Below are 20,510 nucleotides of genomic sequence, written 5' to 3' on the forward strand. Positions count from 1 at the left end.
CCCCCCCCCCCCCCCCCGCGTCCCCCCCCGCCGTGCCCGCGGGGCCGAGCGGCGGGTCCCCACGCTGGCCGCGCTCGGGGCGGGGCGGGCCGCCGGCGGGGCGCGGGGCCGGGCGGGCGCCGCCGCTGCTGCTGCGCGGCCCGGGGGGGGCGGCCCGGCGCGCCCCGCACCGCAGCGCCCGCAGCCGGCCCGGATCCAGCTCTGACGGTAACGGGGGTCCGGGCACCGGGGAGGTTTGCGGGGGAGGGGGTTACCGCAGGGGGGTCGCGGGGACCGGGGAGCTCCGCCGGCTCTCCCGGAGCGCAGCGGAGGCGGCGCCGCCGCAGCGCCGGTGCCCGGAGGTGCCTGGAGGTGTCCGCGGAGCCGCCGCCGCTGCCGGGGCCCGGCTCGCCCTTCGCTACCGGAGAGGAACGGGAACAACTTTTGGGGTCTTTTTTTGTGGTTTTGGTTTTTTTTTTTTTCCCCCATCCAATTTTTGATTTTTTTTTATGGCTTTTTGAGTCGCCTGACTCGTAAGTGGAAATAAAATATCCACGGGTGCCTCCAGGAGGAAAGCTGAGACACTTCCAGCGGGAGCCGACCGGGAGCTGCCGCCTTTGCTGCGACCCTTTTCTGCCCCTTTTCGCCTGGAAAAAAAAGGGTTTTTCTCCTCCTTCCCGGGCAGGGAAGCGCCCGCTCCCACCGGGACACCAGAGCGGGTGGTGGCAGAGCAGGACCCCGCCATGGACCCCGCGCTGGTGTGGATCCCGCCGGTCACAAAGGAGAGGGAAGAAGGACCCACCCAGCGATGGTTTATTTAACACCCGTCTCCCGGCTGCCTCCGCCGGGTCAGGAGGCTCTGCTGGGGAAAATACTCTCTGGAAAAAGCTCAACTGCGGAGGAAGCATCCCTGAGCATCCCTGTGGCATCTTCTGGACCATCGGCGCTGGGAGTAGGATTCACTGGGGATGAGGCGTCGTGGTCCCCGAGAGCTCCTGGGCAGCATGGCTGGGCATCCACCGGGACAGCCACTGGCTCCAGCCGGGGACAAGCGGGCTGTCCCCAGCAGAAATGAGCTGTTCCCGGTGCCAGCAGCTCAGCCCCAGCATCCCAATCCAGCTCCGGGAAAGCCATCGCATCGTGGGAATTTAATGGCTGGAGAGGCAGGGCCTGGACGCAGTGAGCCAGCGGCACGGCACAGCTCCTGCAGGGCACGGCTGCAGCCGGGCTCGGCTCCGGCCCTGCCGGGTATTTCCGAGGAGAGGCAGCGGCAAAGTTTTCCAGCCGTGCACGATGTTTTCTGAGGGATAAATTCATTGGCATCGGGCAGTGGTGGTTTGCCTGGCTCCGGTTGTCGGGATCTCTGTAGGGAGATTTTTGATATATATTTATGTGTGTGTGTGTGTGTGTGTACATATATATATATATATTTATATGTGCATCCTCCTGCTTGGGATGCTCTTGACCTGCAGGCAGCTTGGCTGGGTGGATGACAGGCTCTCATGGAGGGCAGAGTGGCTGTGGGGCACTGTGGGCATGAGGACAGAGCCACGTGGCTCCTCTCTCACTAAGGAGCGTCCCGTGTCTTGCTCGGGATGATTTTATGGGATTTGGCAGTTTTACACCTTCCTGTGCTCCTGCAGAGGGTTTGACCGTCTGGTGTGCCGGGCACATGCCTCTGGTCAGTGGCCAAACAAGTGGAATTGCTGTGGCGGGACCCTGGCTGGCAAAGCCCTCGCACCTGGGCTCTGGCACTGGGGGGTGAGGTGGGAAATATCCCTGGCAGAGGCCACCTGGCATGCTGGGAGGGATTCTTCTTGTTAAGGATCCATAAAACTTTGAGGAGTGGGTTCGAGGTACTGGGAGCTGCGGTGTGAGCCGGGTGCGGTCGGGCCAGGGCTGCCGTGGTGGAAGGAGAGGGGAGCTCTCGCCGCGGTACCTTCTGCTAACCTTGTATGTAGAGCAGGGGAAAGAAAAGCCATTGCCTGACTGCTCGTTTTCCCAGCTTCGAGAACAGTTTTCCTGCTGGGTGGTGAGTCGGTACCGGTGGGGCATGTTTTCTGTGCCGGAGCAGCGCTGGCTGCGAGCTGGGCCCCATTTCAGCCGACTGTAGCATCAAAAATTGAAATATCTTGGTGTGAATATTTATCCCCAGGCTGGAGCAAGGAATTCCATGGAGGGAGGAGGTGGGTGGCTGCTGCCAGGCTGTACCCTGGGGACAGAGCCCTCGGGGAGGCCACATCACCTCGGTTTTTAAGCCCCTCTGGTTATCTCTTATTTGAGCCTGAAATTTGTCCATCCTCAGCAGGCTGCAGGGGAGCCGCTTTCCTCCTGGGGCTGGTTTTCAACTGCAGGCTGCTGCCCTGCCCAGGGAAGGGCTCTGGCTCCAGGGCCGAGGATGTCCTGGGTCCCACGACCCCGCGGTATCTGTGCCGAGCCGGGCGCTCCGACCCCGCGCTGCCCCCGCGCTCCCGCCGTGTGTGCGGCATCAGTGCCGGGCGTTTGCATCCCTGCCAGGCGGCGGAGTTAATTTTTGCCTGGAGCGGGTTTCCTGCGTGTCCTCAACTTGTGTGGGAAAATGTGCGGTGGAGCCGGGCAGCCCCGCTCCCTCTCCGGCGTGATCCTGCGGCACAGGGAGCCGTGGCCTCGGGAATGTGCGGTGGGAGCCAGCTCACCCCGCCACCCTCCTGCTGTCGCGGTACCACGGGAAGGGTCCTGAGCAGGGGGGATGTCGGGGTGATGGTGTTGGTGGCCTTGTGGCCTCACGGCTAATTTTGGGGACAGGGCAGGCTATCCGTCCCTGTGTAAGGTCCTTTGCTGGTGGTGTCTCGTCCTTTGCTGAGGGGCTCTGTGTGTGACCCCCCCCCCCCAAGGCTGGGGATGCTGCAGCTGGCAGGGTGGGCCGGGGGCTGCACCTGCCGGGACCCCTCTCCCGGCCCCACCGGCATCTGTGCCGCCGCATGTCCGTCTGCAGCGGGCGCATGCATGCAAAAAATAAGACATTTCTTCTTTCTCTTCTGCCTGCGCATTCCTCAAAAAGCTAATATTCATGAAAGGTAATTCAATCAAACCACGATGCCTATCAGCTAATGCAGCAAAGCTGGCGCAGGGGTGAGAATGGGAGCCAGGAACACAAAAGCCCTGTTTTATTACCTCCTGCTTGCCTGAGAATTGCTTTTCTCCCTCGAGTGAGCCGGCTAAAGCTGGCTTTATTATGTTAACCTATTTGCGTGTCAAGAGCTATTGTGCCTCTCTTTATCTGTGTTTGTATTTGCTCGATGCAGGGAATAAAAGGACGAGGCGAAAATGGATGGCTGGTCAGTGCTCCGCACTCTGGGGGCACTGATTGGTTGCTAAGTGATTTGCATCCCCGGTAATCGCTTTTATCTCGGAAGGATGTCGTGTATAATTATAAGCCTACTGACATCTTTTGAAATCTGCCTAATGGGTGTTTTTAATTTACATGGGAAGCAGGGGCTATTTGTGTTGCTCTGATTACAGGTTGGGTGAGTATATGGGCTAAAATAGAGATATTTCCATAGATGTGGGGCACCGGGAGGGATGAGGCTGGGATTTTTGGCGAGTCCCTGCTCGCCCAGGGATGGATGGAAGAGCAGAATTCACCGTGTGTGAGTTTGGGGTTTAATCCCTCAGCCCAGTACACAGACTGGGGTGCTGCTGGTCTGTGTGCTCAGCCCCTGTGTGGGCTGGTCCTGTAGCCATCCTGTGAAATACAACAGGAGGTGGGCTCCTGGCTGCTGCCAGACGTGGCTGGCTGTGGCTGTGGATTTCCAGGACCCCTCTCTGCAGCCTGGGATGAGGCACAGGGGGCTGTCACTGAACCCCCTGGCCTGGCCATCTGTGCCAGCACAGGGCCAATGGTGCTGACCAGGGTGGCACACAGAGCTGTGCTGATGAGGGGATAGACTGAGGTTCTGGCTCAGCCCCCGGTGCAGGGAGTGCCGAGGGCTTTGCTGGACCAGGAGGTACCTATGAACCTTTGTCCGTGGGCCTCGGAAACTGGTGGATCCTGTGGCTCCATCAGAACCGTGGCTGGTGGGTTCACACGGCCGTGGTGGAGCCGCTGTGTTCACTCACAGAAATAAAGCTCCTGAGCACCTGCAGTCCCGCTGCCAGCCCTGGACACCTGCATCCAGGGGGATCCCAATGGGCTGCACACCAGAGCCTGCCGAGGTGTTAACAGGGTTTGGGGGGTGCTTCTGGTGTTGGAGGCATCGGGAGGGCTGTGGTGCAACTCTTGAGTGGGCAGTGGGATGGGGGTGCTCTTGGGTGCAGAGGAGCCGTGATGTTGGAAGCATCCTGGCAGGAGCACCGTGCTGGCCATGCCAGCGGCATGCTCGGCTTTCCTGCTTTCTGCCTCCTTGCTGATAAATTGTCAGAAAGGAGGAGATTTGAGGTGCAGGAAGTGGGGAGACGAGGGGCCTTGGGTTCCCCCCCAGGGGACACCTCAAACACACAGAGGTCCTGACACGAGGTCGGTGCTTGCGACGGGTGCTGGGGCTGGGCTGGATAAGAGTGCAGGGCAGGTCCCAGGGGTAGGTCACCCACAGGGGCAGCTCCAGCCAGCTGGTTCCTTCCTCCTCCTCCTCCTCCTCCTGCTTCCTCAGGAAAGGTCATAACTGAGCCACAAGCACGTGCCCAGCTCCCTCAGGCCGTGCGCAAGGTGACCCCATCAATTTGCAGGGCTGAGGTGGTTCTGTGGCACCGTGGGCAGTGTTGTGCTGAGCAGTGTGGGATGCCAGGCTGGTGGGAAGCACAGGGCATGGGAAAAGTTGATATATGTTGATATGGGGGGTGAGTGCTGGACCCCATGCCTTGGACCCTGGGGTGCTGTGCCCCCCTGCACAGGCAGCCCCATCCCATCCCACCCCGTCCTGCTGGCGAGCAGCGCGGGCACCGCTATTTATGGCTGGCTGTAAACAAACTCCCAATGAAAGAAAGTTAATGACCTGAGACTGACAGGAGCCTGCTGGGAGTTTTTATAGCCCCTGGGACTCCTTTTGCTAAAGAGAGAATACATCAGCGTTTTAACCCAAAACAGCGAGAGCCGGGTGGTGCAGGGACTGGGGGATGGCCTCAGCGTGGGGAAGTGGAGGGGCTGGTGCTGGGAGAGGAGGGGGTTTTGGTGGGGGGAACTCACTCTTGGCTCCTTGAGACTGGGATGCGCAACCCCCTCCTCGATAGGCACGTCCCAGTCCCGGCACTGGGGGCTCTCCAAGGCTTTGCCATCTGCCTCTTGTAGGTCATCTCTGCCACGCTCCAGGCGAGAGTGGGGGCTGGCTTAGCGTGGCTGGTAACCACACACTAATAAAGCCTTAATACCCTGCAGCGGGGAGATTTCGCTGTCAGAGATAAATATTCATATTGCTTTCCAATTCAGCCTTGGCTGCACGACAAGGGCGCTGTGGGGGGAGACGGGAAGGCTGCAGTGTGGGGTGCTCCGAGCACCGCTGGCTGCCCTGCCTGCTCCTGCCTGCCTGCCTGTTGTGTTTGATATCGTGTCCTGGCTAATTGTGGGGTGTGAATATCATCCCTGGTGCTCTGGGATGGCAAGTGTGGCACAGGGTGCCCCTCTCACCCCGCTCCCCGCCTGCTCCTTCGCCGCCGCCTCGCACGCGCAGCCTCCATCTGCACGCGACGCTTGATTTACCGAGAAGAGCTGGCAGTTAAACCTGACAAATTGAAGGCGGTTTTAAGTGGTTCAGGTTAATTAATAGTCAGGGAAGTATCAATTTTTTAAGGGATGCTCTTGGCTCGCAGGGAGAATTGGAGCTTGACTTTGCCTTTGGAAATAACACCCATCTGCGCGGGTGCCCATGAGCAGGGGGATGGAGCCTTGGGAGGGGGATGGAGCTGGGCAGGGGGTTGAGCTCAGTGCCATCACTCTGGTTCCTGTCCCAGCCTTACATTGCTGCTGATGTTTTGGACCTCGTGTGGCTGGTGCTGAGGCATTTGCCAGGATGGGGAGGGCTGAGGCCATCCTGCATGGCTCAAGCCCTGCTGCTCATCTCGGTGCCCTGTGGGGCTCTGGTTGTCCTCTCTCCTTTCACGATGACCTGCTTTGGTCTGTGCCATGGCAGCAGCCTCGGTGTGTAAACTGTGCCAGTAACCAGAGAGCTTCAGCCATAGCCACCTCTAATGGCACAGCTGGGCGGCCGTGGGGTCTGTGCTCCCGTGGCAGACCTGGGGATGAGCAGCAGCATTAGTGGGACCATGGAGGTCCATCCTGGGCTGGGACTGGGAGGTGATGTGGATGAACTGGAGCAGCACCCCCTCCCCTGGGTTCCTGTGCACGTGGCCCATGTGCTCATGTGAGCTCGAGCCATGGGGAATGCCAAGGGGGGCAGATTTTAAAAAGCATCCTAATGAAAGAAGCTTAATCTCCCCTACATAGAGGAGAGGTGGCTGGTCTGTGGGTCTGTGCAGCACAGGAAGCCTCTGAGCTGTGTATGATAAAGACTCCATGGCACAGGGACCTGAGAAGTGACTGTGGTGGTCTCGGCACTCCAGTGCCATGAGGTGCTCCAGGGAAGGGCACCTCCAGGCTCTCGCTCAGGGCCATGTCCTGAAGTAGCTGTGAACCTTCACTGGACCATGTGCTCTGTCTTTCCCAGCACAGACCAGGATGCAGGTGGAAGTGGTGGGTTTCCAGCAACCCTAATGCTTGGGAATATGAGAGATTAAGGTTAGTGACCATTTTTTAACTCAGTAAAGAGGAAGACAAGCTGGAGTCTGCAGTCCAGAGATATAATTAGTTCGCAGCAGTGGTGCTTTCTTGATTTAGCTTCAGAGAGCAGAACAAGACAAGGATGTTATACCCAATTAGCAATAACATACAGCCAGAGCCTCACTAGGTGAGATAACAAGCCATTTTTATAGCTCTTCTTTACGGACTTTTTTTTTTGGAAAGGGGGGGGAAGAAAGAAAGGGACCAAGTCTTTATTTCTTTTCATCAGGGAACAATTATTAGTGAGCTCAGAAAGCCCAAAGCTGAGTGATCTGTTGGCCAGCGCAGATGATAAAACAAATCAAACAGCTTGGAGCTGGGCTGAGGCCGTCTGTCCATCCATCCGGGGGAGGCAGAGCCGTGTCCCGGCAAGGACACGGACAAGGGCCACCCACACACCGTGGATGTGTCCTGTCTGCTGCTGTGAGGGTTTATGGCACGTGGCCTGGCAGTGCTGCTTGCTGCCCTGGAGGGACCTGGTGCAGGCAGGGTGGCCATCGGTGCTTCTGGCTGTGTCCTGAGCTGTGTCCCCTGGTGGGCACATCGGTCCCCAGCTATGTGACCCTGAGCCGTGCCCCCCAGCAGCACTCCCGTCCCCAGAGAGGTGACCCAGCCGTGTCCTCTGCCGAGCCCCGGTCAGATGGCAGCCGCCTGCCGTCTGCCAGCGCCGCTCTCCCTTTGTATTGCGGATCGATGGCCATTGATTTTTCCTCCCGTGTAAACCTGGACGGGCCGGGGCCGCGCAGGGGTTTCGTGCTCGTCTGGCTCCGTCTCTCCCGCGGCCACGATCGGAGCAGCCCGTGTTGGGCTCCACAGCCCACCCACCTCCCTCTCGCCTCTGCAGCGACAAAACTCAAGGACATCTGAAAAAAACAGCCTTGTAAAGAGTCAAGGAAACTCGGGTTTCATTAATCAGGTTTTAATGACGGGCTCTGCTGTTTGCAGTCGCTCCCCGGGGCAGCACCCCCAGCTGGACTGGGCTGTGGCAGCTGGTTTGGGGCACCCATGGGAGTGGGGTGGCCCAGTGATTCCGTCAGTGTGGGGCATCCCTGGGGATAGTCCTTAGAGGGGGCTCAGTGTAGGGACATTCTCCCTCCTGGTGTTGCCCCTTTGCAGCCACTCCTCTCCCATGGGGCAGGGGCAGAGGCAGAGTAGGGGACAAGGGGTTGCTGTACCCTCCCTGTCCTTTCTATCCCCTTGCCAGAGTTTTACAACCTGACAGGAGTGTCCCCTCCCCCGGGGGAGCTCTGGCTTCATGTGACCCCTCGGATCCATCCCACCGCACCCTCAGCCCACCATGAGGAAGCATCTCCCCGTGTGATGAGGACAGGGCGGGGGACATCCCCGCTTGTCCCCAGCAGCCGCAGCCGCAGAGCTGCTCTCCGGACTATTAACACCCTGCAATGATCATCAGCTCTCGTCGTAATCATTAAGACTATTAGAAAGAAATGTTGGCTCGCAGCTCGTGTCAGACTTTCCGTTCTGCTTTGCAAACGTGCACAATTAATGCCAATCAGGCGGGGGAGGCAGCCAGCTCGGATCCCGGCTGCTCCCAATCCCGGCTGTCAGCTCTCCCCATCCCGCCTGGTACATTTTCATACAATTGCTACAAACATCTGAGGGAAACTCCGTGTTCTTCGGCAGCGCTGAGTATTGTTCTCTGTTCCTTTTAATTACTCGGCATTCAGCAGCTCATCCGGCCCCGGATCGGTGGGGAAAGTAGGGATTTGTAAAACAAATATAGAAATCTGGAGACATGCCTTATTTTCCCATTTGGTGGCTGCATTAGGTTGTCTATGGCTAAATAAGAAAAACCTGTTTAATTTTTCTTTGTCTTTTCCTTCTCCCCCCTCCAATGTTGCTTTTTCCCTGTGGGGACACAGTCTGGTCCCTGTCCCTCAGGGAACCCCAAAAGCAGGGTGAGCTTGGGACAAGGGGGGAAAAGAGCTGGAATTACTTGGCCGGATGGTGGTATAATCCTCGTTACAAAAGTACACATCAATTATAAGAATTCCTACAGTAATCTTGGAAATCTATCTTTTCTGCTGAACCAGCTCATTAAAGAGCACCATTCATTTCCATCTCCCCGGGTGAGAAGGGTTTAAATCTCCAGAGCTTTGTATTACCAAATAGACTGAGGGTGATGGACTCGTGTTAAATATTAAAAGGAAGGAGTTGATTTTTATTTTTTTTCCCCTTTTTTCCCCTCCTTCCCCCAGACTGGCAGCCAGATGAAGTGTGCTGTAAGGAGAGGAGAGTAGGGGGTCCCTGCCATGAGTGCTTTCCCCAACTGTCCGTAGGTGATGCGGGGCTGTGCTCAATGGGTGCATCTGAGGACCCCCCTCACTTCCCCTCGCCCAGGGACCCCCACCAGCACCAAGGGAGAAGGGAGGGAGGTTTCCCCAGGCCACCCTGGCAAGCCCCTGAGCCTGCGCCTGACCCGGCCGTGGCACAGGCAGGGCTTTTGTGTGCGGGCAGGGCAGCATCGGCCGTGGGGCGAGGGACGGGCACAGAGCCCCTTTGTGTGCAGCTGCGAGCAGGGCAGCAGTGACAGAGCAGGATATGGAGATACGGACCTACCATGGGGATGGGGAGTTGGTACCCAGGCATGAGGGGAGGGTAGGCAGGGATGGGGGAGCTGGACCCGGGGATGGGGAGCAGCGGCCGGCCGGAGTCGAGGGCGGCGCGGGGCGATGTGTGCGCTGCGCCGAGGCTCTGTGCAAACATGCTAATTTGTTTTCTTTCTTGCCTCGCCTTTCAGAGTAATTGGTTGCATTTGAAGCCTTTGTGAAAGCCTTTGATTATAGTAATTTCAGCAGCGCGATCTACCCTGGATTCCTTCGTCAGATTCTTTCACAGCTCAGGCACTCGGGGCTGTAATTACGGAGCGGCGCACGCCCGACTGCCACGGCCGGGGCACCACGGTGCTGCCACCATGGCTGTGGGGGCACAGGGACCTGTCACTGCGGGGGGCAATTGAGCCCCCAGAATGGGGCAGGAGCTACGATGGGGAGCTTTGGTCTCTGCCGTGTTGAGTTATATCTCAGCTGGAGACGTGGGTGCTGCAGGTGTTCAAGGTGTGGATACCCGTGCTGGGGTGGGGTCCGGGGTGCTTTTAATTGCTGCCCAGGAGGTCTTCCTGGAGCAGCTTGGCTTTTCTGATGGTTTGATCCCGTGTCCCTGCTGTGGCTGGGACTAAAAGCCCATGAGTATCCTGACCATCTATGATGGGATGGTGGGCAGCTCAGTGGGCTCATCTCTCCAGCCCCTCTTCCCCATCCATGTGCAGGATGAAGGCATGGCACAATTGTGTTGGATGAGTGAGGTTTTATTTTAGGAGCTGGTACCACAACAGAGGGGGCACATCCGTACCGGCAGGTCCTGCTCCCGCGCTGCACGCTGGCCCTGCCAGGACCCCGGTGCACACAGCCAGGGCTGAGCTCTGCCAAAAACACCGCTGGCGCCAAGTGGGGCCCTGACCTTTGCTAACGGGGCCACTCCCCCCCTCGCTGCTGGCATTTCATTCCCAGTCCCACTTAATGACCTTCTCGGCAGTGCCGTGCCAGCGTCTGCCACTTCCAATTACCCACGGCTGCTCAGCGCCCGCCGCAGCACGCGGGGCTCCTTCCTCCCCGCCAGGATGGCAGCGGTTACGGGGGATGTTGCACTGTGATCCTCCACCCTCGTGGCTCGGGCACCCTCAGGGACCCCCCGGCACTGCCCAGGGTTCCAAGTCCCTTGCCCAGGGCGCTGGAGTTGCGTGGCTTTCCAGAATCATTATTAACCTGTTCGAGAGCTGTTCCTGCTCACAGCGAAAATAGATCTTTAATCTCTGCCCAAAATAGCTCATTTGATGAGAGGCCTCCTTAAAGCTGACACATAAATTTAACCAGGCCGCCCGAGCCCTGTGCGGGGACGTCTGCAAATGCTCAACAGCACTTGAATTGTTGGGGTTTTTTTTAATTCCATCATTACGGGCACATCTGATACCATATTTCTTCCATCGGGTCATTTGCACTGCTCAGGAGGTGATTTGCTGTGCCCTGTCCCAGTCCCCCTGGCCCTGCTCATAAGCCAAAGGTTATTTTGGGGTATTTTTTGATGTTGATTTTATTGAACAGTCTAAGGGGTTTCTTCTTGGAGCAGCCACAGGAGTAGAAACCTCACTTCTGAGTGGGATGGGAGAGACTTAGGTGCTGCCCTAAGATGCCAGCAGCGAGGGGATGCTCTGTCCAGCTCTGGTGCCACTCTGTCCCTGGCTGTGTGCCTTGGCTGGTGGGCTCTGTGCCATCCTGGTGTCACAGCAGCCCAAAAAAAGCATCATTCCCCTGGCAGCAAAATGTTAGGTCTGTAAGTAAAGGCGTATTCTGGGGAAGTGGGAAATGGGGATGCTCAGTGTGTCACAGCTCTGCTTAGTGCCAGGTCCTAGGCTCACCTGACATCTTCCCAGCATCTCCACAGGATATGGGCTGGGAGAAGCCACTTGGCTGGTCTGGGTCACTCCCCCAGCCCCCCACTTCCTCACCACCCCAGCAAGATCCTGAGCAGCAAAATAATCACTTCCAGCATCATTATCCATTGCAAACCCCAGCTTCCAATTTTAATCAGAGGAGCTGGTGTTGCTTTAAGATCTGCGGGTTTTAAAGATCACAAGAGGGGTTAGAGAAAATTACCCTTGACTCTTACATGCTAATGTAATCTCTAACCAGATCTGCAGCACTGCAGCTAAAATTGCTTTTTAGATTAACATTTAATTATTAACAGGGCCCCCTGAAAGGCCTGGGGCTGGAGCACGCGGAGGGGAGCGGATTATCCGGGTGGGATGGAGCGGCGGGCGGGCGAGGGAAGGTCATGGGGCGGCCGGCAGCACCGTCTGTGCCTCGTGGCACCCTCAGTGGCAAACTTTGGGCTTAATTTTATCTGGTGCTCGCCATGGTTTATGGTGGAGTGACCTTTCTGTGCTCACCCATTGTAGGGCTGAGCTGTGGCATCACTAGCTGAGCGCTGCATCCCCTCCACCCTAAATCTGGATGGGATATTGGCATGAGCTGGCACGGCACCTGCTGGTACCACCATGGTGCCAGTAGGCAGCACCAGCCAAAATCCTGCTCACCCTGCGATGGGATGGGCACCCACTGCGTGCAGAGGGGAAGCATTCCTCCTCTGGCACCTCCTCACCCTTGCAGGGTGACATTGGCTGGGAAACCAGTGTCTGTGGGGACCAGGGATGGTGGCAGTGGCTGTGCCAGGGCTCCTGTGGGGGTAGCGCCAATGTCCCGGTGCTGCTGCAGAGGTGGCACCAATGTCCCTAGGGTTACAGGGAAGGGTAGACCCTGGAGGGGCAATGGGATTCTCCTCCATCCATGGAGGGACAAGGGGCAGGGCTGTCCCTGGTCATGGTGAGTAGCCCTGGCACCATGGTGGGTGTTTGTTTTACTTGGCACACCAGGGACCGGTGAGGGCTTTTCTTCGTTTTCCCGGTTGCTGCCAGCCTTGGCCTGGCTCCTGTGCTGTCTGTCTGTCTGTTGGGTGCTGTCAGGAGCCTCCTGTGCCTCTCCCAGCCAGGGTGACCCCATCACCTCCTGTTCTTGCGCCGAACCCAGCACTGACTTTTAATAGCCAGGGGGGACATGGCAGTGGCATGACTCAAACAGCTTTGCAGCGTCCCTGTTCATCCCCTCCTTCCTCTCCTAACCCCAAAAACTCCCTTTTAATGGGATTACACTTCAATGGTGCCCGGGGAAGGATGCGGGCATGTTGCAGCAGAGCCTGGATGGTGACCAAGACCTTGTCCCCTCACCATCCCTGCCCTGTCTGCTGCCCTCCATTGCCCAGCAACTGCACAGACCCACTTCAGGCTGAGACTTCAAAAGTTCCTTTTTCTTTTCTCCCCCTCCCGTCACATTTTCTTTTATCTAAATCCTCGCCTGCGAAAGCCTCTATCGACAGCTGCGCTGGCCTTATCTCGCCGGAGGGACCTTCGCAGGGCTCTCGGAGGAGATAAGCCCGACTTATCAGCCACTGATGTCAGAGGAGGTGCCAAACCCTCCCGTCACTGGGGCTTTAGACATAGAGGGTGGTGTTTTTTATTAAAGTCACGAAGACCTTGGGCTTATAAATAGTGTGATGTTGAGATGGATTAGCCGGGTATGGGGTGGGAAGGAGTGGTGGGAGAGGGGAAGAATGGACTTGTGGCTGCCCCATCCCTGGAAGTGTTCAAGGCCAGGTTGGACAGGGCTTGGAGCAACCTGGTCGAGTGGAAGGTGTCCCTGCCCATGGTGGAATGGGATGAACTTTAAGGCTCCTCCCAACACAAGCCATTCTGAGATTCTAGATGGTGACAGGGTTGTGGGATGTGGGGTTGAGGCTCCTGAGGGACCCTGCTCCAGGTGTCCACAAGGGACTTTGCTTCTGGTGGGAATGTCTTGCCATGTACAGCGGTGCTGGCTGGATGATGGTGGATCCACAGCCTGGGCAGAGGCCATGCGGATTCGGGGCGTTCCGGCAAAACTGCTGAGTGTTGCCTTTCCTGCCACGAAAAAGCCAGAGCAGCTTGAACTAAATCGGATCCTGCTGATTGGAATTAGTTCAAATGCAGATGGAGCTAACTAAGCCGGCGCTAAGCGTTGGACAGCCCAGCGCCCAATTCCCATCAGCTGATTCAGGGGCTTTTCTGAGCGGCATTAACGAAATGCCACCGTGGCACAGATGCCCATTGTGCCGGGCGCCCACCCTCCCACCCACGGGCACTCTGGGAGCTTGGGGCACCCAGCAGGGTGCCAGGGTGGACAGATGGATGGTGTTGTGGCACCAGAGCCCTCATGGTTCTGAGTGTGCCCGTGAAGTGCAACATAGCTGTCGGAAAAATCATCTCCCCTGCGAGGCGCCGGGAGATGGGGGCAGAGGTGGGGTCTGAATTAATCGGTGGCTTTATTCAGTTTGGCAGGTGGCTCCTGCATCTCAGTGATGCTCCATGGGCAGGGCTGGGATGGCTCCAGGAGGGTGCTGGGCTGTGTATGGCAGTGGTGGTGACAATTTGTGCCAGCGTGGGGGTGTCCCCAGGGACCTGCATTGCTGGGCCCCAGAGTCAAGGGTGCCCTCAGCTGCTGTGACAGGTCACCAGCATCTCCCCGGACCAGGGCTGCGCCTGTGCCGTCCCTGTGCCAGCACATGGTTTTGGTGACCCCCTGGGTGCTTTCCCCTTGCCTTTCCTGTGCTGGCACATGGATTCAGTGATCCCCTGGGTGCTTTCTCCTTGCTCTCAGCTGTTTGCCCCAGGGACCATCAGGGACCTGATCCTCATCCAGCAATGGCACGAGCCGCCCACAGCGCCTGTGTCTGCCAGGGACACGGGTCAATGTCCCCGTGAGGAGCTGCCTCTCCGCAGGGAGGAGGTGACGTCCATTGCTAATCGGCCAGATGGTGACACCCGGCGGGACGCCAGCCCTGAGGTCACCGCAGAGCTGGGGCTCAGGTACGGCAGGAGCCAGTGCCATCATCCATCCCCCGCACGGCCCTGGGTGCCCTGACCTGGGTCCACCCTGCAGGGACAGGGATGGGGACAGGGACGGGGTCAGGCAGCTCCCGGCACAGAAAATCCAGGCGGTGGGCGCGTGCCGGGGGAGCTGAGGCACCAGGAGCGGGGCTGCGTAATGAACCCCGAGTCCCGGCGGGGAGAGGCGAGCTCCTGGCAGTCAAGTGTGCTCAGGCTCTGAATAAGAAGCACTTCATTCTCTTTTCAAACTGTATAATTTCTGCCTGATTGTAATGGCATATTTTAAAATTACCAGAAATCGAAGCCAGAAAATGGATACGGCTGCTTTTACTGCGAGCTGCGTTAACAAAGGATATGTAATGCATGAAATAAAAACACCTCCCTGCCCCCCTCCTTTTTTTTTTTAAGACAGTAATAGGAGAAAATTGGTTTTGAAACTGAATAAAAGTCCCTTTCAGAGGAAATCATTTCTTTCAGGGTACCTTTGCTGAAAGTAAAATAGTGAATAATGAAAGGTGGTTACATGATTGTCTTTCATTTAGAGAGCACGAGGACAGATGGAATCTGGGAGAAATGCACGATTGGAATAATTGCATGGTAACAAGGCGCTTGTTGTGAAATTAGTATCTTAAGAAAGTAGTGAAAAAGGCTTTTACTCATGAATACTTCATTATTAGAAGAAAACAGCACAATTTGGGTTCTCCAGACACCTGCTCGGTATTAGATTACTTCCTCCTCCCCTCCTCCTCCTCACACCTTTTGCCGATGAGTCTCCATGCCACCAGTTTGCTGGGGAGGGATGGGGTGAGACCGCAGCTTCATGAGCAGAGCCCAGCCAAGGGACAGACGCCCTGCATGGATCCCGTTCCAGGGACAATCCCAGAGCCTGGGAGCCCCTGCCTGTGGAGGGAGCAAGAGGCGCACGCGCAGGTACCGTCTGCGCCCGTGATGGCTGTGAAGGGCTTCCAGAGGGTGACATTTAAACCAGTGGAGCACAGAGAGCCCCGGGCATGGCTCTTGGATCATCCGTTCCTGCTTGGCTTCTTGGAGGTGATGGTCACGGGCTCTGCCAGCGCCTGCCCGAGGCCACCACATGCCTGAGGCCACCACATTGCTCCCCTGCACGGCAGTGCCAGCACCTCTCGCCAACACTGGGACATGTGGGAAACATCCTGGATGGCTGCAGGAGGTCACGATTCCCCCACAACAGAGAAGATGAAGTGATGTACTCAGCAGTGACACCCATCCGTGACATCCAGTTGTGACCCCTGGCCATCCGTAAGCGTTCAGCTGGAGAGCGGTGGCTCAAGAGCTGTGACACCGTGGATGGGCACCACTGCCTGTTTTCCTGCTGCTCCCGCCCACATCTCCCTGCCCTCTCCAAGTGGGAATATCTCTCCCCGCGCCAGCCGGAGTAGTGGGAGGGTGTCAGCAGCAACTGGTTATAACTCACAGCCTCGCGGCGGCTGGTGAAGGACGTACAGTGAGCAGCGCGGTGGCGGCGGTGACTTTGGCCTGACCCCTCCAGCTTTTGTTGAGCAGATTTTGATGCCAGCTGGGAGCTGGCGACAGATCCCAGGACCCCGAGTGGGATGTTAACACTGTCTTTCCCCAGCCTTGGCCGGGGTCACTCTGTGCTGGGAGGTGCTGGCTGGCACGCCGGCAGAGCAGTCTGGCACTGCTGGAGCATGGTGCCGTGGGGATGCCCCAGCTCTGCCCCCTTCCCAGTGGGAAGAGCAGAAAGCTCTACAGGCAGCACAGATCACCCACTGAGACCTTCATATTTCTTTTATATACATTCCTATTTCTTTCAGGCTCTCCGAGTTAGTTATTGATCTCCAGAGGAGCAAAGGGCACTTGAGTGCTGTGGAGATCCTGCTGCTGGCTCTGCTGGGTGGGCACAGAGTGGTGGCAGCAGGGTGGGCAGGTCCCCTCCCTCACCCATGTCTCTCCTCTCTCACAGGGTGCGGGGCGGCAGCGCCCGCCAGGAAACCCAGACCATGCTGGCCTGCCTGCAGAGGACCCAGAACCCCCCAGCCCAACACCTCCCCTGCCCCAACAAGGCGCTGGAGCCGCGCAAGTGTAAGTGCCTGGGGGGGGTGGGCGCCCGCTTTGATGCTGTTTCCCTTATTGAAAAAGACATTTATTTAACCGATAATTAAAAAGAGCAGGAGAAGCGGGAAGGAGGGGGGGAGGAAGGAGCCAAGATAAGCAAATTAAATTGGGTTGCTGTGGTTGATAAGTCCAACTTCAGCAAATGTTGCAGAGCTGCCTGGGAAGCGTGGCGGCAGCGGCAGTGGATGGTGCCATCGCCAGCCCACAGCCCCCTAAACCTCCCCAGCCCTTCCCCCCCCTAATTACTTTCCCCGTTTTGCCGCAGCTCGCCTTCCCCAGGAGCTGGCCTTTCAGATAAGCTGTAAACTAGTTACATTAAAATGGGATCCAAAAGGTCACTCCGGCAAAGCACCTGTCTCTCCCAGCCTTTGTCTCTCAATCCAAACCGTGATTAAATGTATATTTAATGAGCCTGCTTTAGGCAGGCGTGTTTGACCTCCCCGGCTGGGAAAGACGCATTAAGATTCTCAAGTGATGAATGTGTGTTTTAAAGAGGGGAGTGGATATTTTTCTGCTGGTCTCAGTTGGATTTTTAAACATTGCCGGCTGAAGACAAATCAGCTGCTAAAGCTCTGCTTGTTAGGCTGTGACAGCCCCCGGGCGTTTGTTTAATGAGCTGGATTTTCCTGGAGACTTTTTTTTCCCCTCTACCTGGGCACCCCGACGCAGCTGAGTGAACCTGGCACGGGGTTTGGGCGATGCTTTGCCCCCGTGGGGACCCCTGGCATCACTCTGGTGGGGCATGGATCACACTGCCAGCCAGGAGGGTTATTTATTCCTGGAAGTTATTTTGTCCCTGGAAGTTATTTTATCCCTGAAAGTTACCCCTGGAAGTGTTCAAGGCCAGGTTGGATAGGGCTGGGAGCAACCTGGTCTAGTGAAAGGTGTCCCTGCCCATGGCAGGGAAGTGGAACTGAGTGGTCTTTAAGGTCCCTTCCAACCCAAACTGTTCTGGATTCCTTGATTTTTTGTGTGAAGCTCCCCAGTATCCAGCACAGGGAACAGGACACCCAGTCCAGAGGTGGGGTGATGGGCACCCACATGTCACAGGCGAGGAAGCAGCTTGCACTGCATCAGAGCACCTGGTGCTGCCCAGGTCTCCTCCTTTTTAGTGCCTGGAAGGAAAATGTGTGTTGCTCTTGTAAAATTATTCCCAGTCCATCATGCCTGAGCATCATGAGACACAGGGCTGGCATGAGGTGTCCAGCTCCTGGAGCACCTCATTGCGAAGGGATAATTAGCTCAGCCATGCCCACACGGTCCAAGACCTGTGGGCAGGATGAGCCTGGCAGGATTTGCTGGAGACTGGAGGTGTTCAGCACTGAATATGTTGGTGTTGAGCTGGTGTGATGCTGAGGTCAGGATACACCTACTGGTCCCTGCAGCATTCCCTGGATACAGCTCAGTGCTGTAGACCATCTCGACTCATGGGGTGAGGCCCAGGGGCACTCTCCTGCCATGGAGTTGGTGCTTTCCAGCATTTCCCACCCTACTATGATGCTGAAGTACGGAGGTTTAGGAAGCAGGAGCCCATAGGTGCTGTCACCACATGGCAAGACACTGTGGGGAGAGCTGCTCTTGGATGCAGCTGTGTGTGTCCTGGGAGAGTCCCAGCCCCAGAGTTCTGGAGGTTCTGGAGCTGCGCCGGTGGGATGAGGGCAGATAGCAGCAGTCTGGCCCCACGCTGGACCCTGGCAGGCTCAGGGTACCAAGGACACAGAGTTTTTGACTGGTCTCACCCATCCCTCAGGCAGGACTGTGCTCACCCTGTGTCCCCTGGGGTGGGCAGCAGGGCTGAGCTCCCCTCCAGCCCTCCATGCTGCGCTCGCCGCCGGCCGCCACCAGCCAGGTCACCTTAATCAAAGTTTAGCTGCCCGTATGTTTCCGCTCATTATGGGCCAATCCGGCCCGTCTCGCTGCTCCCTGCCTCCCACCAGCGCAGATTAAATTGCAGGTGACATCCAGGGCCACGCATCTGGCTTGGAATACAATTTTCCCTTCTTTATTTATGGCACCTGCGGTGAGCGCGGTGCGGAGGGGCCGGAGAGCAGGCACGGGGCCGAGCCTCCGGGACGCCCGTGTAGGTAATCGACACAGAGAGCGTTCTCTTAAAACCAGGCGCAATTTAGAAGTGCCTCTGATTACTTAATTTGCTCCTGAGTATCTCAGTAATTATCTTTATGGGTCTTATTTCTGTCCTCTGGCATTGTTTCTGTCGATATTAAATGAGTCTGGCTCTCGGCACATTGGCTGTCTGGCCCGGCACCACTGTGAAATCCTATTATCCTGCCCGCGCTGCTGATTAATTTTGGTATTAATTTCACGTAAAAGGTGAGCTGACTAATTTTCCTGCCCGTGCAGGGAGCTCCCAGCCCAGTGCCTTTGCCCCCCAGTTCTGCCCCTTGCCTCTCCTGCTAATTGTCATCCCCCCATCTCCGTGCCCCCCGCACCGGTGCCGCCGCATTCCAGTGGGGTTGGAGCATCCCACAAAATCCATCCTGGTAAAGCTGGAGGTGACTTTGCTGCCGTGCTCACCATTGCCAGCCAGTATTCCCAGGGCTGTTCCACAGGCCCTAGCCCAGCATGCTGGCATTACATCCTCAAGGAGGAGGATGCAGGAGGGTGCCAGAGCCCTCACAGCCCTGCCTGTGCCTCCCGCCTCCAGCCGAGGAGCAGGAGCCTGTGGAGAAGCATCATCCTCAGGAAAATATCACGTCCAATTAACTGCAGCAGCCTGGTCCCTTTTGATTTTATTCTGGGTGCATTACAGGAATCCTGAGCTTTATTTAAATTATAAATCAAATAATACCCCTCTCAGCTTGGCCAAACTCTTTGCTGCTCCTGTTCTCGGCAGTAACGGAGCGGTGGCTGGTATTTAATTAAATGTTACAGCCCCAGGCTGGCTGGAGGAGGGGGGCAGGATGTGTATCCCCCTAAGGGGCTGGGATCCATAGGGAGCTGGGAGACAGGGCAAGCTCACAGAGCTCCCTTCACGCTAATCTCAGGAGCATCCTCTATCGCCTACAAGAAAGATGGAGAGGGACTTTTTAAAAGAGCATGGAGGGACAGGACAAGGGGGAATGGCTTCAAACCGACAGAGGGCAGGATTAGATGGAATACTGGGAAGAAATTCTTCCCTTTGAGGGTGCTGAGGCCCTGGCACACGTTGCCCAGAGAAGCTGTGGCTGGCCCATCCCTGGAAATGTCCAAGGCCAGGTTGGACAGAGCTTGGAGCAACCTGGTCTAGTGGAAGATGTCTCTTCCCATGGTAGGGGGTTGAATGGGATGAACTTTAAGGTCCCTTCCAACCCATGCCACTCCGTGATTCTTTCACTGTGCACATCCTCCTGTGGGACCTGTCACCTCGGCCCTGCTGGGACAGTGTCATAAATGGCTCTCTGGGGATGGCATGAGCCCTCCCAAGGTCTGTCTTGGTATTAAAACACTAATGAGAAGGGATGGTCCTTATGAGAGGTGATGGTCAGGTCTCAGCAAGTGGAGACCCAGCTCTGGGATCACCTACACCTCTCCCCGCTCACCCATAGGGACTCTCATCAGTGATAAACTTGTTTAATTACACATGGGATGAAGGCCTGTTTAATGGCTCCTCGTTACCCAATTCTGCTCATTCCAAGGGCATTTTCATTAGAGTGGCTGCAGCAAGGCTCTGCTCATGTACACACCCATAAAATATCATTTTAATTTCATGAGGGGTTACACATGAGTGAAGTAAGATTAATTCTTTCATTTTCACTTTCTGGAAGGGATCGGTTAATGATGGTTCTGTGTATTTATGTACGTGCCATAAAAAGGAGTTCAATTAACTGCTGGGCCCAAAATGTGCTGTTGACTTGCACTTTCCCTGCCAGGAATCGCTGCAAAAACACTTTTCTATTGGTCACGTGCATGGTGGGGATGGAGGGTGAGGGGGGGGCTGCTCAGTGCCCATCTCTCGCCAGATCAGAGCCCTGGATTTTGGATGGGCTTGGCTGGTAACACCCTGGCACACAAGGGGGTTTTGCTTTTTGTCCAGACTTCCCAGGATCAGACCGGTCCATCAGCCACAGAGCAGGTTGCTGGGCATTGGCAGACCCCAGGATGGGGCACTCTGCGTTGGGGGCACCCACCCTGCTCCCCTCAGCAGGTGCAAAGCCTGTGTCTTAAATTAATTCC

The 20,510-nt window shown here is 56.8% G+C and overlaps 1 protein-coding gene across 2 annotated transcripts in view; it reads left to right on the forward strand.

Moving 5' to 3' along the window:
* Positions 1 to 165: 165 nt before the first annotated feature.
* The window catches only part of FAM222A (family with sequence similarity 222 member A), a 30,352-nt gene continuing 10,007 nt past the window's right edge, over positions 166 to 20,510 (forward strand). Inside the window, exons 1-2 of one of the 2 annotated variants that reach the window (XM_017814455.1) lie at positions 166 to 207; positions 16,186 to 16,304. In XM_017814455.1, coding sequence (XP_017669944.1) covers positions 16,223 to 16,304 — 82 coding nt within the window. In that variant the 5' untranslated portion in view covers positions 166 to 207; positions 16,186 to 16,222. Of the gene's footprint in view, positions 208 to 11,586; positions 16,305 to 20,510 lie in introns of those variants that run through there. The other variant, XM_017814454.1, reaches the window with a different exon arrangement.

Source organism: Lepidothrix coronata, unplaced genomic scaffold (genome assembly GCF_001604755.1).
Source record: "Lepidothrix coronata isolate B3197 unplaced genomic scaffold, Lepidothrix_coronata-1.0 Scaffold44, whole genome shotgun sequence".
NCBI lineage: Eukaryota > Metazoa > Chordata > Aves > Passeriformes > Pipridae > Lepidothrix > Lepidothrix coronata.